This window comes from Indicator indicator, chromosome 21 (assembly GCF_027791375.1).
Source record: "Indicator indicator isolate 239-I01 chromosome 21, UM_Iind_1.1, whole genome shotgun sequence".
In the NCBI taxonomy this organism is placed as follows: domain Eukaryota; kingdom Metazoa; phylum Chordata; class Aves; order Piciformes; family Indicatoridae; genus Indicator; species Indicator indicator.
This window is the reverse complement of record NC_072030.1, coordinates 16,681,079-16,707,295: the sequence shown is the minus strand read 5'-3', so window position 1 is coordinate 16,707,295 and position 26,217 is coordinate 16,681,079. Positions and strand designations below refer to the sequence as shown.

The 26,217-nt window shown below is 43.2% G+C and overlaps 1 protein-coding gene across 4 annotated transcripts in view; it reads left to right on the top strand.

Moving 5' to 3' along the window:
• The window catches only part of NAV2 (neuron navigator 2), a 334,773-nt gene that overhangs the window by 282,857 nt on the left and 25,699 nt on the right, over positions 1 to 26,217 (top strand). For all 4 annotated transcript variants that reach the window (XM_054390533.1, XM_054390531.1, XM_054390532.1 and 1 more), the window contains 8 exons: positions 5,232 to 5,370; positions 10,916 to 11,207; positions 12,141 to 12,843; positions 15,900 to 16,367; positions 17,411 to 17,476; positions 18,966 to 19,010; positions 21,683 to 21,843; positions 23,511 to 23,699. In XM_054390533.1, the coding sequence (XP_054246508.1) occupies positions 5,232 to 5,370; positions 10,916 to 11,207; positions 12,141 to 12,843; positions 15,900 to 16,367; positions 17,411 to 17,476; positions 18,966 to 19,010; positions 21,683 to 21,843; positions 23,511 to 23,699 (2,063 nt within the window). The remainder of the gene's footprint in view (positions 1 to 5,231; positions 5,371 to 10,915; positions 11,208 to 12,140; positions 12,844 to 15,899; positions 16,368 to 17,410; positions 17,477 to 18,965; positions 19,011 to 21,682; positions 21,844 to 23,510; positions 23,700 to 26,217) is intronic.

Below are 26,217 nucleotides of genomic sequence, written 5' to 3'. Positions count from 1 at the left end.
GGAATGGTCTGTGTTCATTTGGCCTGCTTTGCTTTTCACCTTTCATGATCTGGCTTTACAAAGCGTTTCAAGGTAAGAGTCCTGCCCCTGGGTTCCACCTTGGGTTAGAAACAAAGTGGTTTATTTTAAAATGCCTACAATGGGATGTAGTAAAAGAGTGACTGAAGGCATGGAGAAGGTAAGGTGACTAATAACCATGTAAAATATGTTAATTGAATTAACTTCTCTTGAAGCAGATTTCCATCCATCCTTTTGCAAACAGCTATTTGGCACTTTTCATAACAATTTAAGAGGAAAACCATGTGAGGGTCTGTAGATGGTTTTTGGATTTCTGACATGGTGATGTCAATATTGCAGGAAATCCCAGAAGGAAAGAGTGGAAACTGCAGTATTTAGTATCCCATCCTGCACTTCATTTACATTTATCTGGTTTTTGGGTTTGGGGTTTTTTTTAAATTATTTTATTTTTTCCCTTTTAATTCTTGGAAGGTGCTGTGAAGTTTCAACCATTTTGCACCTTGACTTGTTTATTTGTTCTCCCACCAACTCATAAATAGTTAAATTTTCAGGCCGAAGTGGATAATTACCATGTTTCCACTTGAAATATTGTAAAGCCCCAAGGCCCTGTCTTGGACAAATGTATTTTTCAGCAGCTCATTGTAATTTTGGTTTGGCTTGAAGATCCAGCAAAGTTAAAATCCACACCCACCCGTAGAGAAGGGTGCATTTGCAGGCCTTATTTAGTAGGATTTCATGACTCCTTTGCTTTGCATTTGCAAAAGGGGAAGATTTCTGCAGTGAGGGGAGGGCTGTCCTGAGGATCACAGGATGGTTTCAGGTGCCATCCAAGACGACAAAAAAAAAGCCAGATCTGCAGATGATGATTATGCAAGATGGGAAAGTGCTGATAGACTTTGGAAAAATGCAAGTCTGAGCCTAACTGCTTTGCAAACCTGTTTCAAAAAGCAGCTTTGAGTGGCTGACCTGGTGGTGGTGTATGTGGGCAGCTTCCGGGAGCAGGCTGAGGTGGGGAGGGAGAGGAGAGTGCTTGGGGTGCTTGGTTTCATAAAGAGTAGGAGGCAGCTTTGTGGGAGTTTTTAAGTGATGGTGATGGTTTTTAAGTGAGTGGTTGTATAATTTTCATATGGAATACACTTTTAAGGTTGTGGGTTTGGGGTTTTTTTGTTGTTTGGTTTGTTTTTTTTTTTGTTTCGTTTTGCATTTGGTTTGTTTGGGTTTTTGTGGTTTTGTTTTGTTTTGTTTTGTTTTTGTTGTTGTTTTTTAAATTTTCAGTAATCAAAGTAAAGTTTCAGATGATTGATCAAATAGAGAAAGGAAAGCCCAAACACTTCAGCTTCAGGTTATGGTTGAGCAGACTTCTGCTGACATCAGAAATTATTAATTGCACCAGCTAAATTACAGAGATGTTATCGTGGCCCTGGGAGCCAGGAACAGCGTAATTAGGGCTGTTAGATTCCCCATTCTCCTTCCCTGCTTTTGACTTTAACCATCGAGGCACTGGATCAAGGTAAAAGTTAACTCATTTATGTGGAGGGCTTGGGGTTGCTTCCAGAGCAATGTGAAAGGGAGATGCCTCAGATGTGAACAGATGCTGTCCGGGGTCTTGAGGTGTGTGCTGATGTGGCCATGGAGTGGTGTGTCCTGTGCTCTTGTGTATTCCTAAATCCAGGCTGAGGGGCTTCCTGGGAGGGAAGAGCTTTTAGTGTAATGGATCAGTGGCAGCAGGTTAAACAGTACATGTGCTTTAACTGCATTACTTTTAGCAGTATATGTTGCATGCTCTTAAAGTTGCTCACATTGACGTCTCATTTAGAGAGCTCAGGGAGTTCCACAGGTGTCTCACTTGCTTTCAAACCATCTCTAGAGTAAGCTCCAAAGGACAGCATCAATAATTGTGGGGATTCAAAATGATTTTTAAATTTCTTAAGGCATTGTGTTTTCTCATTCTCTGGCATCCTGTGTTTTTTCTAGCTGGAGGCTGACCCCCTCCTGCCCCCTACTGAAGTGATTTCTTTAAAAAATGAAATTAAACCTGAGGTGTTTAGTTTTAACTGACACAGCACCTTACCTGGTCAGAACAGCCACGTGCATCAGTGTCATCACTTGGTGCCATCAGCATGCCTGCAAGAGTTGTGTTGCTTAGCTTCTGGCAGCCAAAATGCTAGACATCTATCTTTGGACCTTAGAACAGTTCATCAGTTTTAATTTAATAAGAGATTAGTAAACTTGAAAATACAGAGTTTGAGTTGTTCATGGTTTCCACCTGAACATAAAAGACTTTAAGTCCAGGAAGGGGAAGCCACAACTATCAATGTATTTGGGTGCATGTTTCTACCTTTGTCCTCAGGCTCATGTCCCAGTTCAGAAGGGCACTCAAATATTTCCATAATGCCTTAGATTGCCCAACTGAAGTCAACAGGACTGGCTGATGCCAGTAAAACTACTTATGATTAACATTAGACACATTCTTTAGATGCTGGTGAGCTGGGGATGGTGATAGTTTAAGAGCAGCAAATGGCTGGCAATGTAATGTTTCTGTACATTCAAGGTGGAACCATGAGTCACATAGAAGAACATGATTGTATGGGGAGTGGGGGCATTACCACATCTCAGTAAGAAGCAAATCACACTGTTAAATATGGAAAACATTGGTATTGCTGATAGTGGTGGTGTTGTTTATATTCCTTTGAACTGTAGCATCACCAGCACTGTAGACTACAGCATTTCGTTCCAATCAGGAGAGCTGAAGTGTCTTTGAATCTATCAAATAGCCTTTGGAAAATCTTTCTGCAAAACTAGGGTCTTAGCCTTTAACTGGGACACTCCTGGAAGTCAATTGGAACTGACTGGAGAGTGTTTTTGTGAGCTGGAGAACACCAAGTGAAGAGCCACCTCAAGGCTCCACGAAAAGCAGCAGGGGGCAGTGGTTGGTCCCAGTGTCCATATCTATTCCTCCCCATCCCTGTCCTTTGCCAGCAGAGCAGCATGGTACCAGCGCTGGTCCTTATCCCTCCCCATCCCTGTCCTCTGCCAGCAAAGGAGAGTGGTCCTAGTGTCTGTCCCTGTCTGCTCCTGTCCCTCCCCATCCCTGTCCTCTGCCAGCAGACAAGCATGGTACCAGTGTTTGTCCTTATCCCCCCCATCCCCGACCTCTGCCAGCAGAGCAGCATCTTACCAGTGTTTGTCCTTATCCCTCCCCATCCTCATCCTCTGCCAGCAGAGCAGCATCTTACCAGTGTTTGTCCTTATCTCCTTCCTCATCCCCATCCTCTGCCAGCAGAGCAGCATCTTAGCAGTGTTTGTCCTTATCCCTCCCCATCCCCATCCTCTGCCAGCAGAGCAACATGGTACCAGTGTCTATCCCTGTCCATTCCTCTCCATCCCTGTCCTTTGCCAGCAAAGCAGAGTGGTCCTAGTCTCTGTCCCAGTCCGCTCCTGTCCCTCCCCATCCCTGTCCTCTGCCAGCAGAGAAGCATGCCTGAGTACTCCCAAATTTCCTGAAGGCAAAATCAAACCAGCTTGCTGAAACTGTTCATCTGAACTTCCCAGCTGGCCTTGTCTGCAGTGATATGGGAAGACCTGGCACAAACGGCTGTGGTGGCAGATTGATGAGGACTGTAACTGGGAACAAAGCAGTAGCAAAGAGCAGCTGTGAGCAGTAACCCTTCCTGCAGGCCTGCAGAGCAGCACGTCCCTGTGGCTCTGTGCTGGTTGTTTGGCTCAGCAAATTGTGCTGCTGGTGAAGCTGTGCTCAGTTCTCTGAAAGGCCTTTTGTAGATGTAGGTGAAAGAAATCCTTCCAAGTAAGCAAAAAAAGGAATTAAAAGTTATCAAAGCATCATTAAAAGCCTTGTAGGTAGCTGATTTGTAGTGCTGAGGGAGAAAAATGGCATCTTTTTCATCTTGAAGGTGCCAAAGGTTATATACTAAGGCTATACAGTAAATCAGGGACGGAGCTAGGAGTGACAGTTAAGAAACCAGGCATGGTTTGCCTTTCTTTACATAGTTCGGTCCCACCCCACACGATTCAGTTGTGGGTGCACATGTTCAATGTCCACTCTATCAGTTTGTGAATGGCTTTCACTCTACCCTCAGAAACCTCACTGCAGTCTCTGTTACAAGTTTGTAAAGCACAAAAGAAATGTAACAGGGCAGGGAGTCTGGAGCTCCCCATATCTGAGGCTGTGGTGACAAACAGCTGGAGAACTGCCAGGAGATGAGCTCTTACTGCTAGCTTTCAGGAATGATCTATGGAATATGTATTTCCAGCAGTAGTTATCCATCAGTGGTCTGAAATGTCTTCACAGAGCTACTTAGAGGACAGTGTTTCAATCCCAGCTTTATTGTTCTTGGAGATGGAGCACTGGCAAGCCAGTTTATAAATCTCTTCCTTAAGCAGCTTATTTTTATGGGCATTTTAGGAGTGGAGCATCTGGCTTGCATTTAGATCGTTTTGATTCTGTCTGTTCTAACACTCAGATCACTTCAGACATGGACTTTTTTTTTTTTGGGGGGGGGGGAGTGTAGGGGGAGTGGGTTCTTTCTGTGTCCTAAACTTTCAGTTCTGCATTTCCCTTTTCCTGGGAAATGAAGTACTTGGAGCTGGAAGAAGGCGGTCCTCAACAGTAAGCTGTTAATAGATCTCCTTGAAAAGGATGTGTAGTGCAGCCTCAGGAAGGTTATGCACCATCCAAACAATTAGACTTTCAATTACTAAACATTTCTGAGCCCAGTGATGCTGCCAATGGCAGGTCCAGGTAGTTGGCCAGGTCTTTATACCAACCAGGTGCAAAGGATTGCTTCAGGATGAGTTCTTTTCCATGCATTTAAGTTCCATCTCTGTTTTATAGCTTAGCAAGTCAGTGCTGTGTCTACCTGGAGGTGCCTTCTTGCCACCACCTTCTCCTGCTCTGGGACTGCAAACATCAATTTTGAAGGGTCACCTGAAAGTTTGTTTGCTCATGCAAACTGTCAGTTGAGTCAGGAAGAGCTGTGCCATTCATGGTGGTGTTCATTAGGCTCTGTGGCAAGTCTGTAGTCAATGGGCTGTATGAATTTAGACTTGAAGTGCAAAGAAGGTAAGTTAGGAAAAGGAGCAGACTCTTTGCATTTGGCAGCCAGGAGCAGGATAAGGCTTGGAGAAATACTACTTCTGAATGATGCTTTGTCTTTTGACCTCTGTTTTCTGCCTCTGCTGTGCTTTCTCTCCAGCTGGGATGACAGCAGCTCCGTCAGCAGTGGGATCAGTGACACCATAGATAATCTCAGTACTGATGACATCAACACCAGCTCCTCCATCAGCTCCTATGCCAACACACCTGCCTCCTCCCGCAAAAACCTAGATGCACAGGTGAGATTTCTGCTTTGAGCAAGTCACAGCAATATTTACTATTTTCTCTGGGTCAAGCTGGATAAACTTGAACGCACAGCCGGTACCCTGTCACTGAAAGGGCAGTGGCAATATCATGGATGACATTTACCAGCAGTTCCACTATGCTGCTGCAGTGGTGTGGCAGCAAACAGCCGCTGCCTTCCTAGCAGTACTGCTGTACACAAAACAAGCATCAGTAGATGGGATTTGGGGTGAGGTTTTTTTTAGCTCTAACACAGGTATTCTGCTTCTTCTTAAAGAGCAGAACTTAATTAAGTCAACAAGAAAGTTTAAAGATGATTTAGGCTCCCATTGGAAATGCAAGTGTGATTGGCAAATGGAATCCATCATTTTAAACTTCCAGGGCTGCATGTTACTGCAGGCTTTCCATTTTTGGCAGCATTCCAGAGGAGGATAAATTTTGTGTCCATCGGCAGTATACATTTTGCTCTCAGACATCAAGCATCCAGAAAGGGTAAAGCAACTGAAGGGGAACCAAGTTTTTCACTCATCAATTAGAGTGCATAATGCAGACCTCTGCAGTAATAGAAACTCCTTTTTTTCCCCTCAGTTGTATAGAAGTTTGTTTGGAAAACTGCAGGACTAAGAAGCTCAGCTTTGTTCTCTCTACTCCCACCTGCTCAAGGGACTTGGGTGTTGGGTGTTGAAGCAACTGGGATGCAGGGACTTGGCACTGCAGCAGGTAGAGAGGGCTGTAGGTATGACCTTCTCCTCTTTTTTTTTTTTTTTTCCTCTTTTATTTTTCTCCAGTCCTTTTTACAACTGGACCCTAAATCTGGTTTTAATATCAGATGTGTGGTTGCTGTGAAGTGTTCCTCTGCCTACAGGACTATGGTGCAAGCAGCTATTAGTCTTTGTTCCCTTGCCATGAAGCACATATTTGAGCTTACATTAAAGATTTCCAGTTAGCCTCTGGTTGTGTATCAGCAATTGCATGTGTGCTCCAAACTGCTAATACAAGGCCCATACAAGTTGAGAGGAGTTAAGATCTACCAAGCATGTTTTTCAGTACAGAACAGAGTAACACAGACAACTAGAAGCATTTTTTGACAATTGTAACCCTCTCAACTGTTGAAAATAAAAAAGGAAGGAAAAAAGAGAGACTTGACTAAACATTAATCTAAGGGGAAAAAAATAGAAACTCATTTAACTTCTGTCTTCTAATGGATCAGATTCTTGGAAACACCTCTGAGAGATCACAATCTGTGCTGATAAACTCCTCTTCCTCCTCCACAAGTATTACAGCATGCAGAGGAAAAGCAGCTGAAGCTTGTACAGGCATTAGAAGAGGAAGCTGAGAGCCAAGATGTATAAGTTGTGTTTGCAGCTTTTTGATGTGTGTCTGTGACCTGCTTCTCTCCCCAGTTTTCATGGCTGACAATATTTATTCTAGAATTGCTATTATCTGTAGATTACTGTCCATAAGATACTTTGTTTTCATTTGAACACAATATCCTCATCTTGTCAGCCAAGGGAATGAAAACTTGCAGTGACAGAACCACGTGTAGCTTGCAGGGGTGATTTTTTTGCTGCCCAAAGTAGTCCTCAGAGCTTGTGACACAGCTGATGTGTCATGCTGCATTTATGCCTTTTCTGTTTTGCCTGGCCTGAGGTACTCCATGATGGCCTCTGCCCAGGCTTGCATTCCCCTGGGTGGTGAGCCAAAAAGGACTGGCAGACATCTGCAGAGGAAGGTGGACTTTTCTTCTCAGTGTATCCGCTGCTTTGCTTCTCCTCAATAGTAGATATTTAACTTCTAAGCTGCTGTGATTGTGCCACATTTTTTTGAGATGATACAGAAGCAGGATTTCAGATAATTAAAGAGGGAGTTTGAAGCCAACACATGTGCAGCTGGGAGGCCAGACAAATAATACAGCAACATCAAAGGGTGAGAGCCTCAAAATGTCAGTGGCTGCTGATAAAATCAGTAACTTATGCAGATGCATCTCTGCAAAGGAAGAAGATGTGGTTGCAGTAGGAATAAAAAAAACCTCTGCTCAGAAACTGATTTTCAGAGCTGCCTAGTGCCCCTGTGAGAAGCAGGACTTAAATATATTAGTTTCATCTTCACAGACACTCATTTTTGTTACAAGGCTATGAAGATGTTCCCAAGTTCTGAACAAGCTTCAGATGTGTGATGAGAACCAGCATTTGCCTTACATATTCCCATGTCTTGGCTCTGGTTCTGTCAAGTACCAAACCACTTAAGGTAGCTATACACCTTTTGGAGCCCTAATATTTTTCCCTTACTTTGATTACATTTGACACAGCACTGCCTGTAGTATGGCTTTAAAGTCACATCCTACATGCATTTTAAGGAGAAAGTAGGAGCTGGTGGGAATTTGAAATGAACTTATTTAACCAAAGTAAGAGGGAAGAGATGAAGCACAGAATTGTAGAAACACAGAATTTGCTTGAATTTGAAGCTCATCAAGCCCAACTGCTAACCAGCCTTGCCAAATCCACCACTGAGCCATGTCCCTACAGATCACATCTATATATCTTTTAAATCCCTCCAGGTATGGTGACTCCACCACTTCCCTGGGCAGGCTGTTCCAGGGCTTAACAACCCTGTTGGGGAAGAATTGTTTTCCTGATACTCAACATAAACCTTTCCTGGTGCAATTTAGGCTGTTTCCTTGTTCATGTAATGCTAAAAAGATCAGAAGATGGAAAGGAGATGATTCCTTCCAACAGACAACAGCAGCATCTTTAAGCTGGTGGATCGAGAAAACCTTCTTCATTTTGTTGGTGTGAACATGGGTTCACTACTTCATGAAGAGATTTACAAAGCTGTAGGAACATGTTGAGAAATCCTGGTGGTTGCTACTGCTCCCAGCTCAGTCAGATGGTAGGCTTTGCTCCCAGCTCACGAGGTTTTGCCATGACCTCCAGCAAAGAGTATTTCCACTTTCACCCACTGCAGTGCTTTCAGGCAGCTGGAGTTTCAGCTGCAATCCCAAAGCCAGGTTTCACTGTGTTTTGGTTTTGATTCCTTAGTCATGTTTCTGTACTGCTCTCAGTGTTTACCATTAAACAGAAACATCTTTGGCTAGAAGGCTTCATGGGCAGAGGTGTAGATGTGCAGCATTTCAAAGGCTGTGGAAAGAGTTTGGCCGTGGGTGGAGTAAAATGGAAGAGGGCAAAGGCAGAGGACTTCTTGCAGTGCTGTGCTCTCTGTTGAGGCATAAAAGAGGAAAAATAGAAGGTACAGGAATATTTCATAGACACACAAAACTAGAATAACCCCATTGCTAGTCTTGTTCTTGCTCAGTCATGGGCTTGAATGCAAACAGTCTAAATATGCAGCTCTGGACAAGGTACTTGAAGCAAGGTGAGAGCACATGAGGGATGATGTTGAGATGATTCTGTTGGTCACTTATTTGTTATTTCTTGCCTGTGCTGTCTTCCAAGGTGTGTAAGCACAGAAGATGTTTGAAATTGAAACTGTGATTTTGGAGAAATATGGACTATAGAAACAGTCACACTGTGAATTTCTGGCACACCTACCGGGGTCATAAACAGAAAGGTCACCATCCCCAAACCTTGCAGCCATAGGAACAGAAGGAAGTCGGAAAGTGATGTTTTATTCAAACTTATGCCAGGTTGCTGTCTTTGAATGGTGCAAGGAAACAGTATTTGCATAGCACTGGGAAAGCACAAGAAAATAATACCTAAATCCATAATTCAGCAAATGCTTGTTAGTCTGATGACTACCTGCAGCCAAACAAGCCAGGCCCTGTTTCACCTGACCAAAGGCAGCCCTGTTGTGATGCATGGTGTCAGCTTTCACATCCTAATCACTGAGGCTGGTTTTTCAGGCTTTTTAAAAAAACAAAACAAAACAAAAAACCCAAACAAACAAACAAAAAAACCCCAGCAGTAATTACAGTAACAAGCAGGGGAAATGAAAACACAACTAACTCCCTTAGATTCTGTAATATTAATGGTGTGATTTGGTAGGAAAAGTCATAAAGCTGAATTTCAGGAGCTTAAAGCATTTTATTGAGAGCATGGTAAACAATCACGCATCTCTCCCTCTGCTGTGCTTCTCCCATTGTAGAGTGGTTTGGGTTGGAAGGGACCTGCAAGGTTATCTTGGCCAACCCCCAGTTTCATGTCCTTCTGATGCTGGGGGCACCAGAACTGGAGGCAGTGGTACAGGTGGGGTCTCAACAGAGCAGAGAATCCCCTCCCTGTCCTGCTGCTTTGGATGCAGCCCAGCTCACAGCTGCCTTCAGGCAGTGAAAGGTCATGGGCTTTAGAATGCTTTGGGGTATTTAAAATCATTTCTTTTAAGTGATATTATCATTTGACTACTGCACAGTGCTGAGCACATTCATTTTCCACTGAGGCTGCAGGGAAGAGTATGGTGCACTACATCTTCCCAAAGTTTGCCAACTCTTGCTTAGAAGCTTCATGATCAGGTGTTGAATTTTCAGTCTCTTTCCTGGTACTGCAATGGTTGGAGGACACTTCACACTTCAACTATGAATTTATTGTTGTTTTTTTTTTTTGTAAATCTGGATCAAGGTCAGATATGTGGATATTTGTCATTTGTGCCTAATCACAAAATAGGTAGTTGCAAAATTTGCCCAAATTAATAACAGCATTTGACAGGAGAAAACAAGAGATGTAGAGTTCTACAAGAGTGATCATTAGCAAGAGACAATGCTAACGAGGACTGTATTATATTTAGGGTACTAGATGTAATTTAAGCATTTTGGGGAACTGCAATGAGAAAAATCTATAATTTGACATTGAGCTTTGCAAAATTCTCCATAAAAGACTGGCAGCACAATCAGCCTGTGCAAAGAATAGGGGAAAAAACCCCCAGTTTGTAAGAGCTGAACATCAATTTGAAACTCAAGTATTTTATGTATTGAAGTCAGTCTGGAAGATTAGTAGAAAGTTCTTGGGGGTTCATTTTGCTTCAGTTCTTGGGTGTCCTCCTGGTCTGTTAGGGTAGGATGAACAGCATTCCACATCTTCAAATCTGTTCCAAAAGCTGCCTCCTCATGCTCTGGAGATCAGATTGCCAGACAAGAGACAGGGGAGAGCAGCAAGAACAAAGGAAAGCAGGCTGCACAGGTTTGAAATGGTTTTTTTGGCATCACAGTAAAAGGGTTCGTCAGAAATTTGAGCTGGAGGATTAGAAATGTCATGGAGCTGAATATGTCCTTTATAAATCAAGTGGGGTTTTTCAGGTTTGTTGTTGTTTTTTTTTTTTCTTCTTTATTATTGTAAGGGGGACATGGTTGTTATGTAGGGTTTTTTGTGGGTTTTGTTCCTTAGCCTATTAGAAGAAAAATCTGTCATTGCTGGGCTTTGTTGTTTTTTTTTTTTTCCCCGTGCCATTTCGTTCTCAAAGGCATGTTACGTTTGTTGGCACTTAGTGATGACTGCTGAGTTGATTACTCACTTGGATGGCTCTCATTTATGAAGCCTCATTAAAAGAGGGCCTTGCTCTGAAGGTTGCATTGCGATTCCTTATCTGTCCTAGACCGATGCAGAAAAGCATTCCCAGGTTGAACGGAATTCCTTATGGTCCGGCGATGAAGTCAAGAAATCAGACGGAGGATCTGATAGCGGCGTAAAAATGGAGCCAGGATCTAAGTGGAGGAGGAATCCCTCTGATGTGTCAGATGAGTCTGATAAAAGCACTTCTGGTAGGAAGAACACTGTTATTTCACAGACGGGCTCCTGGAGACGGGGCATGTCAGCTCAGGTTGGCATTACCACACCAAGGACTAAACCTTCAACCACCTCAGGCACATTAAAGACACCTGGAACAGGTGAGAAAAGGTGTAAGATATAAACAAGCCTAAAAAGTGTGTTCGGTATAAAAACAGTTTAAATGCTTTCCAGAGGCAGAACCTGAGCTTCAGGTAATCCTGTCTTTATTTTTAGGTGTTGTTTTAACCTGTGCAGCATCTCCTAGGTCCACATTTCTGTTTCTGTTCCTGTGAAAATGCATATTTTGGATTAATACACTGTGAAGGTTGTTTTCATGACAACTCTAACCTTAAAGCCAAGCTATTTATTTGACACAGTATTGCCATATGAAGAATGAATCAGATAATTTTAGCTATTGAAGTCATACTTAACTTTAAGAACATCCAGTATGTGTGGTTGAGGAGACTGAATTTTTTTCCCCCCCTTTACTACTTTTTCCCCAGCCTGTTAATTTGTACTAAACACTGTTTAGTTCTGGATTTTCTTCCAAGTGCATTAGTATGTAAATGTATTGCAGATGTGTGAATGAAAATTGATTACGTTTGCATATCCAAGTAATGCAAGTTACTACCTCTCCTCTTCCTTGGTCGTGTACACAATTGTACATGAAAAAGTTGAAGTTAAACACTTTCTTGAGTAGTGCCTTTTAGGAAAATTATACTAATGGCCTAGCAGTATTTCTGTCTAATGATGGAAAGGATCAATCTGTGGTAGCTACAGAGGGAAACATTTTTTTTCTTCTCTGTCATTATTACACAAGACTGTTCTGCTTTTCATATTCTCAAGGGCAAAACACACCACACACTTTCTCTGGCGAGTCTGCATGCATAAGTCACTAGAGTGGCATGTAAGCTCAGTGCAGACGAGACCAGAACTTTGAACCACACTCTGGTGGCTTAACACGCTTTTGCTTTTCATGCTGCTTTGAGTTTCATCATTTGCTTGATGTTTTCAAGTCATTAAATATTAGAATTCTTTTTCTATTTTTGTAGGGAAAACTGATGACGCCAAGGTATCAGAAAAGGGTAGACTATCTCCTAAAGCTGGACATGTTAAACGTTCCCCATCAGATGCAGGACGCAGCAGTGGTGATGAATCCAAAAAGCTTCCCACAAGTAACTCTAGAACAACTGCTGCTAATGCTAATACATTTGGATTTAAGAAACAGAGCGGGTCAGCCGTGGGCATGACTATAATCACTGCCAGTGGGGCAACTATCACCAGTAGATCGGCTACCCTGGGAAAAATCCCAAAGTCATCTGGACTCATGGGTAGGACTGCTGGTCGGAAGACTAGCGTTGATGGTTCGCAGAACCAGGATGATGGCTACTTAGCACTTAGTGCCCGAACTAATCTTCAGTATCGTAGTTTACCCCGGCCCAGTAAATCCAGTAGCAGAAGTGGAGCTGGGAATAGATCTAGCACAAGTAGTATAGACTCCAACATAAGCAGCAAGTCAGCCGGGTTGCCGGTCCCTAAAATGAGAGAGCCTGCCAAGGTAATCCTTGGGAACTCTCTGCCAGGATTAGTCAATCAGACTGATAAAGAGAAAGGGATTTCGTCTGACAACGAAAGCGTGGCCTCATGTAATTCTGTTAAAGTGAACCCTGCATCACAGACTGCTTCTAGTGGAGCTCAGAGTACCCACCAGCAAGGAGCCAAGTACCCCGATGTGGCCTCTCCCACTTTGCGCAGGTAGGCAATGAATTCGTTGATTGTGCAATGATGTTAGTCAGAGCTGAATGATCAGGACTCTTCCAGCCAGCCCTGGCTGTGTTTTGTGGAGCGCTTACTATTTAGTGTCCTGCACCAAGATCTTTGTATTGACATTGAATTTCACATGAACAGGTTGACCAGTGTTATAAATACTCGTTACGTCCCATGACAGCAGCAAAAAAATCACCAAACAACCCACAGTGGGACCAAAAAGCCTCTCTGGCAGAAAGTTTGGCAATGGTGATATGAGTCTCTGCTACAAGGACCAGTCCTGAAGGCTTTATCTGTGCAGCTATCACAGCAGTAAGAGTTTTCTTACCTGAAGGTTGCTGAAGAGTTCTTGCACTGATGCATATGTAACAAGGCCGGAAATAATCCAGTGGTGGATCAAATGATAAGCTGACAGCAGGAGAGCACTTCCAGCTTTTCGTGGTGACACCAGCATCATTTGACCTGCCACTGGAGTCACTTGGCCTAACCCAAACCAACCTTTAAGTTGTGTGGATTAGGCCAGTGTGTCGTGAGACTCAACATCAGGTTATTCACCTGTGTAGAAGAACCCTAAGTCAAGTTACTGTCTCTAGCTGGGTTGAATTTTCTGATTTTTCCTAATATTTTTGAAAGCAAATTCTTACCTGTTTTCTGTTTCTTCATAACTACCCCACACATTATTTGAATGTTAACGCCGAGTTGGTCAGGAGTTCACTTGCAGTGCAGCTTACACCGAAGCCTTGATGTTGGTGAAGGGTTTTGTTGATCTTCTTTTCCATTACTTTGGCATTGAGTAGCTTGTCTGTTTCCAGCTGTAGTGTTCTGCATTTCATTTTGTCTTAACACCCATAATACCCATACGGTTATGCTACATCATCCTGCTTCCAGTGATGTGAGAAAGCCACATTCCATCTGAGGCACCAGTACAAGCATCGTGGCTGTGATGGCAGCTTGGGCTGATGCTGCAAAGAGTTGTTGACTGTTTCTTTTGAGATGGGTGTTTTATTTGAAGGAGAATTCAAGATCCTTTATTTTATTCCTGGTTATCACTTAAATAAGCCACGTCCTTTAGGACAAGAAAAACTCCAACAGACTTTTCGTTTCTAGAATGTGCCCCATGGGAAATGCATGTTTTCAGGGTTAAAGCCTCAGGCACATTGATCTTGAAATTTGGTTGGAATGGTTTTTAGATTACTAGGAAGCCACACTGCTGGCTGTGGAACTGGAATACCACCTCAGAAATACAGGAAACTTCAAAGACAGTTAAACTGAGCCTCAGTGTCCTAGTTCCTCATTCAATTTACAGTTTCACTCTGGAGTTTTCACCAGGCTGTGTCAATTGTCATGTATTGAATTATATCAGAGGTAGAATCATAGAATCACAGAACTGTTGAGGTTGGAAGAGACCATTGAGATCTCTTTGAGAGCTGTTGAATTTGGCCTCTTTTGCTTATTGCTGATTTTTAGAATGACAGTGAAGAAGATTTTGAGCTTAGTTTTCATAGATGGTTGAGACAAGCTGCACATGATATTGGTTACATATTTCCTCTCACTGCTCTGATTCTTTAACATTAATTAATCAATCAATTGGAATCCATACCTCTGTCATGAGAAAGATTTGCCTGTAAGTCTGTAAAGATACGGCACGTCCATGCTGGCCATCCATGTGTCTCTTCTCTCAACAGTCCCTTTAGCTCTGGTATTAAGTACCATATCAGTCTTGTCCAACTGCCTTTTGGCAAGTGTGGAAGAGTAGCTATCCAGCTGAGAGGTGCTCCATCTTGCAGAGGTAGGCTGGAGCTGCAGGTAGCACCCATGCAGTAAGTACAGTGCTTTTGGGCATCACTGGGCTTACTGTAGGTGTGCTGGAGAGTGCCCAGCTAGCTCATATTACACAACCTGCCTTGCTCTCTGGAAGTGTTGGGCACAGTCACTTAGGGTGCATGTGTTGTGCAGGCAACCTGGGCATAACCAAAAGCAGAGGAACATCTGCTCAGTGCATACCCACCAATAAGTCTTTAGGAGCTCTTGTACAAAAGTGCTGTGGTCCTCTATTCTGAGGACTGCAGTCTGATAGGTACTCACTTGGAAGGATTTCATCCCCAATATTCCACACTGTTGATACAAAAAAAGCAAATCCATGTGTGTGAGGAAAACTAAGGTTCCAAAGCTAGTTTCAGGAGCTAGGTGGCAGAAAGAGAAGGAAGGTTTGGAGTGGATGTTTGAAGCTAGGATTGAAAGATACACTTCCTTCATAGTTCAGAGGATCAGTGTTAGAGTGATTGATGATCTGTTCTGCTGTTCTGCACGTCTGAGAACTTTTCTGTTGGCTGTTAATGAGGGAACTGAAGTTTCCTCCTCATTGGCAGTGTAGTTTCAGCACAGGCAACAGGAAAGCAAACTGGAGATGCTGCAGTCGTCTTCCTCCAACCATGCTTTTGTATCCACTCCCTTGCACCAGTTCTGGCTCTCAGCCAGTTTTTATTGAGCTGGTTCCAGGTGCCAAAGCAGGTCAAATCTCATTCTACACTCACTACTTTCCAGCCAGTGTGGCTCCTGAAATGAGACAAACCTACATTTAACACCAGCAAATATTTTTTCCCCTCCTGTAACATCCCAGCAAATGCTGCTTCTGTGCAGAGCATTTGGTGATTTGCACAGAGTTTACCTGGACAACAAGCTTTCAATATTCGGTGCTTCAGATTAATCAATGCAGTGTTTCTCTGGTATCCTTTTTCCTAGGGGAGTCAAAGATGATATGGCCATATTCTAGTTATGTAAGCTCTGTTTTAGCTTTGTGAAAGTAGTATTTAATGATTCAGAGCAGACACAACTAAGGTGGATTTGAAGCTGTCATTGCTTCTGGACTGTATTGAAGGTGAAGACAAGGAAATTCATAAATTTATAGCTGTGTATGTCCAATCTAGGATCACTTAATCTAATGTTGGTTTTCTGAAGCTAAGAAGCTGCATGGTCTAGATGTAAAATCTCCTTGCATCTAAGATTCCATTTTATGTATTTTTTTCTGTTGTCTTTTTTTACAGACTTTTTGGTGGCAAGCCTAATAAACAAGCTCCCATCACAACAGCTGAAAATATGAAAAATTCAGTAGTCCTCTCCAATCCTCATGCTACCATGAACCAGCAGGGTAATCTCGACTCCCCATCTGGCAGTGGTATGCTGAGCAGTGGGGGCAGCAGTCCTCTGTACAGTAAAAACACAGATATGAACCAGTCTCCACTAGCTTCTAGTCCCAGCTCAGCACATTCAGCTCCTTCCAACAGTTTAACTTGGGGTACCAACGCAAGCAGCTCTTCTGCTGTTAGCAAGGATGGCATTGGATATCAGTCTGTCAGCAGCCTTCATACCAGCTGTGAATCCATTGATATCTCTCTGAGCAGTGGAGGTGGGCTGAGCCACAACTCCTCCAGTGGCTTGATTCCAGCCTCTAAAGATGATTCTCTGACTCCCTTTGTCCGAACCAACAGTGTTAAGACTACGTTGTCTGAAAGGTTGGTGGGTTTTCTCTCTGTTCAGTTAAGTTTGTTATGTATCTCAAATGTGAATGAAATCCTGGCAGCAGTAACCAATTCTGCAGATGCAAATCAAGCTCTGCTTCTTAGAAAACACTGAATGATATTACTAGAATAGACAAAGAAGCCTTTCCAGGCAAGGAGCCCAGTCCAGAGCAAGAAGATGAGTTCAGGTGAGGTTTTCAAGTTGCTGTGGCAGCCAGTGATGACAATTTTTTTTGACTGTCCTTTTATATCTAATATTTGAATTCTGCATCCTATTGTTAGCCTTCCAAAGGTGACTTGATAGTGATATGCAAAAAGACCTCCGGCATTGTTACCATCTTGATTTGAGAAGCCAACTGTTTCCTGTTAAACTTCTTGTTTATAACATTTGACAAGCTTTTGAACTGGAGGTCATGCTGAAAAGAGAAGTCCCTTTCTCCCCAGTCACTTGATCCTTCTCGACCCCCTCCCTGCTGCCCTGTCCCATCTCCAGCTGCTCCCTGCAGTGTTTTGGTTACAGGCATCCATGTGAACACTTAGTGAGCCAGACTGGGAGCTGGCTCCAACTGAAAAATGATCACCTGAATTGTATTTCAGGCTGATCAGTTCCCAGCTCCTTACACTATGGGATTCATCAGTATCTGTGTGGACACAAGAGTAGGAGCTGGGAACAGACAGGGCAGGGAGGAGGGAACGGGGCTGCTTTTTCAGCATCTGAGCTGTCTGAAAGGCACATTGAGCTGACACCAAGATAAACCAGACAATGACTTGCAGTGCATGCTCTCTGAGTGACCTTTAGCAGAAGGCAGCAGTACTCCTGCAAGAATTGGGAACCAGCTGTATCCTGATGAACAATTCTCTAGTCAGGTAGCAAACTTTCGGGAGCTGCATTTCAGTGGAGAAAATTCCGTCTGACTAGAATGTTCTGACAGTTGGGGTTTCTGTTTGTGTTTTATTGTAACTCCTTTCTGTTCTCTCCTCTTTTCATTCTAATATTCCTTCTCTTGTTTTCTGTCTTGTTGGACTGATTCTTCTAGCCCTCTTTCTTCCCCTGCTGCTAGCCCCAAATTCTGCCGCAATACTTTGCCCAGGAGACAGGACAGGTAATGCTGTCTCGGGACGCCAGTATGCTCGAGGCTGTAGGGTTTGTTGCCCATCTTGGTGAAGCAAATTGTTTTGTGTCAGACTGTGCTCAGCTGAGTCCTCTGCTGTGTTCATCGTTCAGGTGTGAACTGACACAAAGACATGCCAGTGAGAGTCCCCTCAAACTCCTCATCTGCTACCTAAATCAATCTGGAGAACGGCATATGGCAGAGTTGGCATGGGTTTGGTGTTGCTCTTGGTGCTGGGAATATGTTTTTATTTGGGGAGGGATATATATTTTTTTCTCCCCCTTATTTCTTTACCAAAAGCAATTTGGAAATCTTGCCATTTTTTTTTTCCCTACCAGTCTAAAACTCTCACTAGCATTTCAGCATTCCTCTGGCATGCTGCTTTTCCCACTGCCTTCCAGGCCTGTCCTTTTTGTCGTGAAGTCCCTGTGTCATTCAGTGTTGTCAACCTTCTATTGCAGTTTGGCTCGTGAGTGTTTTGCAGGGGCTTGAGTACAACCTTATGTAAAGACAAATGCTACAGTTAGGAAACCACAGAAACATTCAGGTTGGAAAAGACCCTCAGGATCACCAAGTCCAGCTGATAACCCTACTCTACAAGGTTCACCCCTAAATTATAGCCCCAAGCACTACATCCAAACGACCTTTAAACACATCCAGGGTTGGTGACTCAACCACCTCCCTGGGCAGCACATTCCAATGCCTGACCACTCTTGCTGGGAAAAAATTTTTCCTAATGTCCAGTGTAAACCTACCCAGTTGTAGCTTGGTGACCCAAATCTAAGCTTTCTAGCTCACTTTTGCTCACTGCTGTAATTTTAATCACCCTCACGCTGTAATTTAGCTACAAGGACTGTCATTCATTCATTTAAGCACCTGGGGTTTGGGTTTTTTGATTTTAAACCAATTAAAAGACTCAGTTACAAGTTGATCAGTTGTAAAAACATAAATATTTGGGGTTTAGACAACTAACAGATTTTTTTTTCACTTTGTGAATGGAATTTAAACTAAAATTTGGAAATTTAAACAGTGTGGGCTCAGTACTTTTACTGGTCTACATTGCAGCTGCCTAATTATATTTAGCTGCATTCCCTAAATGGTGTCTGCTGAAAGGAATGACAGGAAGGTGGTTTGTACTTGAAGATTCTCATCAGTTTTCACAAATAGTCTGCCTCATGCCTGCTGAAAAGCATATTTTTAAGGATCCGTTCGACATTTTTAAAGAGCCATTTTTGTCCATCATGGGTAGGAGAGATAGCAGAATCATGTTGTGAACAGATGAGATTTCATTGGCATGGTACCAGATGCATGTTTGTGCAAATCCACAGCTGGGTAAGGAGGTTTTTGCATGTTTCTGTAGGAAGGTCCCAGCACCTTTTCCTCTGAAAAGGTGATGCAGATGTTTGTTCGTCCTTCGTCCTGGTCTTATTCCTTCCCTTTTGTTCTTCTCTGAAGTTGTTTTCTCTTAACTTTTCTGCAGCGACCCACATCTTGATAGGAACACTTTGCCTAAGAAGGGACTCAGGTATTGGTGTTTCCACATGGTTTAACAGCTTTTGTTGTGGCTTTGGAATTTGCTTTGTGTTTCTGTTGTGGCTGGTGGCAATGGTTGCAGTTTGCAAGAGGTGGCAACAATATTGTTCCTTTCTTTTCTTCCCTTCTTTCTTGCCCTCTCCCCTTCTTGCCCTCTCCCCTTCTTGCCCTCTCCCCTTCTTGCCCTCTCCCCTTCTTGCCCTCTCCCCTTCTTGCCCTCTCCCCTTCTTGCCCTCTCCCCTTCTTGCCCTCTTTAATCTTCAAAGAAGGCCATTGAGCACTGCACTTTTTTTCACTCAGTGGCTTCTCTGCTTGAGCAAGAACTGTGGCTTTTGCTAGCTGAATTGCTGAAAAGCATCTCACAAACCATCACTGGGCTTGGCTTGAAAGCAATCATTTTGCAGCTTCTATGGTTATTACATGGAAGGACTTGAGATAATTTTCACCCCAGGAACCTTGGTGTTAATATACAAATAGAAAAGAGTTTTAATATCATGCCAAGCCTTTTAGGATGAGGTCGGACATAATAATTTTTAAAAACATTTGCTTCAGAACTTCTTCCCTTCTAGAAAAGAACAAGCAAATTCCCAAGCAAACTTCTGGCAGTTCTCTTCTCCTACATTTTGTGTAGCTGTAAGGTTGGGATTTTTATAACACAAAAAATAAAAACTGCACCAAAAAACCCCCAAAAATTCGATCAATAAGATTCAGAGAATAAATTCATAGAATGAGTTAGGTTGGAAGGGACCTTGAAGATCTTCTAGTCCCAACCTCCCTACCATGGGCCAGGGACACCTAGACCAGGCTGCTAAAATAACTCTAAGAAGATAATCACAGAATCAACAAGCTTGGAAAAAATCAACATTAGATGTATTAATGAAGTACTTAAAGAGTTACAGAATTTGCAGAAGATACTTCAGATGGTTTAGAAAATTGCAGCTGCTCAATCAGCTCTAAGCTGGTGCCTTGGACCTACAGCTGCAATTTATTCTCTGCTATACACATTGAAGCCCCTTGAAGCCAAGTGCTTTAAAACCTTCCTTAAAATGATGTTTCAAATGTTTCTGCGCTTCACAAGCCTGTCTCTAGCAAATAAAGCCTCTCTTTTGAGTGCTGGGGAAGTAGGTATTAATGCTGCCAAAGGAAATCCTTGGTGTGTTAAAGCAAAAGGGCTGCTTCAAGTCCCTTTCTGAAACACAGAGAGAGTTTGAGAGATGCAGATAGTCAGAGACTGTTGCTCAAGTGCTGAGGCATGAGCAGAAGCATGAATTTATGTTTTGCAGACAGCTGGAGTTTTACAATGGTAATTACTTCAGTGTTCACTCAAAGTCTTAATAAGTGATATCTTACTGCAGAGTCTTTCAATTGGGGGAATCTAATAAATTAAACAGATAATATCAACTAATAATAGGCTCCAAGTGTTCAGCTTTTGGAAGGAGGGCTGGTAACTCATAAATATTTCTTAAAGTAGATGGCAGAGCATGAGCCAGGCCTCTGAAATCCATCAGCAGACCAGTGTTTCCATGATGCTCCTTCTGCTGATACCTGCATCCTCTCACGTATTTAACACCTGTGGGAACAGACTAATTTTTCAGATCTCTCCCAGAAGCAGATTAAAACCTTTGCTTCAGCTGAAGCCAGTGGGTGTTTTGCCATTGATGTTGGCACAGGCAATGTTTCTGCTGTTTTCTTTGCCTTCAGAAGAAGCTAAACATAGGCTCCTTGGTGATGATTTCATGCTGTTAGTTTTCATCTGAACTGAGATACACCTCCACAGGCCTTCATATTAATGGCTCTGGAACATGAATCACTGGGTCACAACTTGTTTAAAAATCTGATAATGGCTTTGTTGTCTCCAATTTGGTTGTAATACAACAAAAAGCCATCTCAGATTAGTGGTGCACCAAAATATTGAAATAGGGATAGAATTTTGGCATAACCTAAAGACAGAGAAGGTTTTCCAAATGATGATTTCATTTTTCAATCACATATTTAACAAATACTGGTTTATTCCACAATACACAACTTCATAGAGTCATAGAATTGTCAGGATTGGAAAGGGACCTCACGGATCAGCCAGTTCCAACCCCCCTGCCATGGGCAGGGACACCTCACACTAGAGCAGGTTGCCCAGAGCCACATCCAGCCTGCCCTTAAAAACCTCCAGGGAAGAGGCTTCCACCACCTCCTTGGGCAACCTGCTCCAGTGTCTCACCACCCTCCTGGTGAAGAATTTCTTCCTAACATCCAGTCTGAATCTACCCATTTCTACTTTTGCTCCATTCCTCCTAGCCCTATCACTGCCTGACTCCCTATCTGTAGTTTTTGGTTTGGTTACTACTGAAGCCACAGGAAAGGAAGGAGGTTTGGATTTGTTTGGGTTTTGGGTTTTTGTTTGTTTTTGGTTTTTTTTTCTTTCCCCAAACAGAAGTGGAATGAATTAGGAACATCTTAGAACAGCTTGGAGCAGCTCCTTAATTCAGAATTGTATTGGGTTGATGTCATTTTAATCCTTAGTGTCACATGAGAGTTCTTCCATTTTTCTTTCCCTCTCTCCCTCCCAAGTCTTGTAACATTTTGTGGTTGAAATTTGTTGATTTGATTTTTTATTTTTTTTAAATAAATGTCAAAGTTCACTTTGAACAACCTCTTTTGTTTTTGCAGATATACTCCCTCCTCCCAACTCCGTAATCAAGAAGATGCAAAAGAATGGCTGAGGTCCCATTCAGCAGGAGGGCTTCAGGATACTGCTGGCAATTCCCCATTTTCATCTGGCTCCAGTATAACATCACCCTCTGGAACTAGATTTAACTTCTCACAGCTTGGTGAGTAGTTACCTGTTTGGGTAACTGTAGTTGAAAATAGTTTATGACACAGTACCATTTTCTTGCAGCAGCTCCAAGTCCCAGGTTCAATCTCAGGAAGCATTTCCAGTGAAATGAATGTGACTCATTAGCATGGCCAGCCTGATCTAGTGTGAGGTGTTCCTGCCCATGGCAGGGGGCTTGGAACTAGATGATCCTTGTGGTCCCTTCCAACCCTGACTGATTCTATGATTGTTATCTTGGATGCCGAAAGGTGGCATACTGGGAGAGTAACTCTTTGAAAATACTTCTCTGAGAGTAATCAGCTGCATTGAGAGAAATTGTGAGCTGTTGTGTAGAGCTGTTGGTTAACATCACACTCTGGGTGTGTTCAGAGGCCCTTCACTTGGCATTGGTGAGCCCACACCTCTAATATTGGGTTCAGTTCTGGGCCCCCTGCCACAAGAAGGACATTGAGTTGCTGGAGCATGTCCAGAGAAGCTAGTGAGCCAGCCTTGTGAGGAGTGACTGAGAGAATTGGGAGTGTTTAGTCTGGAGGAGAGGAGGCTGAGGGGAGACCTCATTTGTTGCTACAGCTACCTGAAAGGAGGATGGAGTGAGGTGGAGGTCAGCCTCTTCCAAGTAACTAGGAATAGGACGAGAGGAAATGGCCTCAAGGTACACCAGAGGAAGATGAGATTGGCTATTTCTTTACTGGAAGAGTGGTCAGGCATTGGAACAGGCTGCCCAGGGAGGTGGTAGAGTTGCTTCAGGGCACAGTGTAGTGAGCATGGTGGTGTTGTGTTGGCAGTTGGGCTTGATATTAGAGGCCTTTGCAAACCTTGATTTTAATATGATTCTATGACTCCAAGATGTTGCCTACCTGTTTAGTAATATTGCATCAGCTGGTGGTGTATAAACAGGTAATAGCAACACACCTAGAGGAACCTGCCAGCTGAACAGCAATTTTATTCTTTTTTTTTCCCCCACAAATCAGCTACTTCTCAGCACAGAGCAGGTGTGATTTTAGCACTAAAGTTCTTCCAAAAAACATGAAAATGGAGCAGGCATTTTGTACTCTAAACACTACCCAGGAGAGCGTTGGCTGTTGAGGCAAAACTGATAATTTAGTAGTTCTTGGGACCCTCTGTGGAAAGAAACAATTCTGCAAAACACCACTCTGAGGAAGCAAAAGCTCTTTAGATTTGTGACTGAAATACAGAGGAAAATGTCTTCTGCTGAGAACCTAAAGGCTTTGAATGAGGTGGTTCATCAGGCCTCTTCTATACAGGCAAAGTGCTAGTTTCAATTCCTTGGAGCATTTTAGTCTTTTTTTTGGAGGAAGACAGTTCAAAATTCAACATGGGTTCATTATTTCATGCCTAGGAGGTATTAGTGAGTTGACTGAGCTTGTCTGTAGAAGCATGGACATATCACCCAGTGCTTCAGATTACCTTCTTTAACTGGGGTTTCTTATTTGCTAGCTGGATTTGTATGTCTCTTATTTGAATTCATTGACTTTAGAAAAGGAATGAAATCTGGAGATGACTACGTGAAAAAATATGTCTTAAAGAAAGGCAAAAAAATATTTTTTTTGGGTTTTTTTTAGTTATTTTTAGTTGACCAAGAGTTAGGTGTGAAGATGTGTGGCCAGGCAAATAAATTGGTGTTTACCCTTCCCTATCTAGCAAGTCCAACCACTGCAGCCCAGATGAGCCTGTCAAATCCAAGCATGCTGCGGACTCACAGCCTGTCCAACGCGGACGGTCCTTGCGACCCCTACAGTGACTCTCGCTTCAGGAACAGCTCCATGTCCCTGGACGAGAAGAGCAGGACCATGAGCCGCTCCGGCTCCTTCCGCGACGGCTTCGAGGAAGGTCAGTAGAATCCAGGGTGCTGCTGGAATCCATCAGGTGATGGTGTTCTCAGATAAAGCAGGGGTGCTCGCTTCAGAGCACGGCTCTCTGGAGCACTCCACACAAGGAAGGACATGGACCTGATGGAGCAAGGCCAGAGGAGGGCCATGAAAATCATCAGGGGGTTGGAGCACCTCTGCTACAAGGACAGGCTGACAGAGCTGGGGTTGTTCAGCCTGCAGAAGAGAAGGCTCCAGGGAGACCTAAGAGCAGCCTTCCAGTACCTGAAGGGCAGTACAAGAAGGCTGCAGAGAGACTGTTTGCAAAAGCCTGCAGGGACAGGATGTGGGGCTATGGCATCAAACTAGAGAAGAGCAGATTTAGATTGGATGTTAAGAACAGGCTCTTTACCGTGAGGGAGGTGGAACACTGGAACAGGTTGCCCAGGGAGGTGCTTGGGGCCTCATCCCTGGAGATCTTTGAGGTGAGGCTCGACAGGGCTCTGGGCAACCTGATCTAGTTGAGGATGTGCCTGCTGAGTGCAGAGGGGCTTGGACTGGATGACCTTTGGAAGTCCCTTCCAACCCAAACCATTCTTGATTTTGTGATTCTCTCTGTGTGGAGCTCTCAGTGTTAGATAAAACCTAAGTCCTTGTCCTGCTCATCGTTGTTCTGATGGTATTCATTCAGAGATCCTTCTGGCCAGACACAGGAAAGCGTGTAAATGTTGTACCTACACCATCAGCAATCAAGAAACTGTTTGAAAACCTTCATGTGCTTCATCTTTAGTGATCTCACCATGACTTTAGTTATTGGCTAAAGCTGGCATGTTAGTGTTCCTTGGAATAGGACTGCTTTCCTGAACCTGGGCCTCCACACTTCTGCTTGGGGGTCTAAAGAAGGCCAAAGAGGCTGGTGAGAGGTCTGGAGCACAGCCCTGTGAGGAGAGGCTGAGGGAGCTGGGCTTGTTTAGTCTGGAGAAGAAGAGGCTCAGGGGAGACCTCATTGCTCTCTACAACTACCTGAAGGGAGGTTGTAGCCAGGTGGGGTTTGGTCTCTTCTCCCAGGCAACCAGCACCAGAACAAGAGGACACAGTCTCAAGCTGCACCAGGGGAAGTTTAGGCTCGAGGTGAGGAGAAAGTTATTCCCAGAAAGAGTAAATGTGCTGCCCAGGCAGGTGGTGGAGTCACCGTCCCTGGAAGTGTTCAAAAAAAGCTTGGATGTGGCACTTGAAGCCATGGTTTAGTTGTCAGGAGGTGTTAGGTGTTAGATATTAGTTAATAGGTTGGACTTGATGATTTCTGAGGTCTTTTCCAACCTGGTTGGTTCTGTAAATAGTGGATATCAGCCACGCTTTTTTTTCTATTCCAGTGATTTTTTTTCCAGTATTTAATCTGTATTCATGTTGTCTTTATTTCTACTGAATGTCCTGGATTGGTATCACACAGCTTCCACAGAAGAGACCTGACTAGCTCTTAAAAATTATCTAGGTTCTTCTTTTAATTCCTTGTCATCTTTTCAGATATTCAATCAGACCTGAAAAAGAAGTCCATGTAAATATGAGAAGAAAAGGTCATTTGCCCAATAAATAAATACTTGGTTTGGTTGCTACTGATCAAGCAACCTTATGGTAGTATCAGGAGTGACTATGAGCATACATCAAAACCCTCAAGGGCTGCACTTTGAGAAGTTACACGTGGGGTGAGCTCTGGGAGTGGTTCATGGGAAGGTCATAGGAAGATCTTTCAGCACTAGCTCTGTGATTCTGTGATCTCTTTTCTGGCAAGGATTGGGAGCTTGGTTGCCTGTGAGTCAGTCACTACAAGTCACACAAACCTTTGCTGGTTGCTTTCTCCACTGCTGAAGACCTGCACTTACTCAGCAGTGTTAATACCAGTTGCTGCTCCCCTAGATCCACTCTTAAGTGCTCCTAGGGACCTCTAGATCCTGGTTATCCCATCAGTTTTCTGTTGTTGGGAGGGGGGAGGAAATGTGCATTGGATATGGCTCTGGAAGGATTCAGGACTGATTCATTATTGAATTTACCCAATTCAACTCCATTAGTTAACAGTATTTTAGAAGCCTGTAGCTGAGGATTTTCATTAGGGATTGAAAATTATTAGAATAATAGGGCTAAGGATTGTGTTGTTGCAGGAATTAACCTTTGTTTGTGCCAGGCTTGGATCATCATGAATAGTCAAGGACTGCTGGATACTTTGTTTTAGTTCTGTTTTAATATAGTCTGTGAAAGTTGTTAAATTTTTTTTTTAAAGAAAGAAAAAAGGAGGAGTTAGCTGAAATGTTCTACAAAGAGCTTTTCATTCATTTAGAAAAGGTAATAAAAATGATGCCCAAGAAAAGTCCATCAAGTTTTGAACTTGAAAGCAGTGGAAAAGATAGCACTTTTATATATGAGGAAGGAATTGGATGCTACAGGGAACATGCTGAAGAAGTCCCTTTCAGATGTACCTAAATTTTTGGTGGTAATAATAATAATAATGTTTTACCAGATGAAGTGAATGGCTAGGTGCAGTCTCT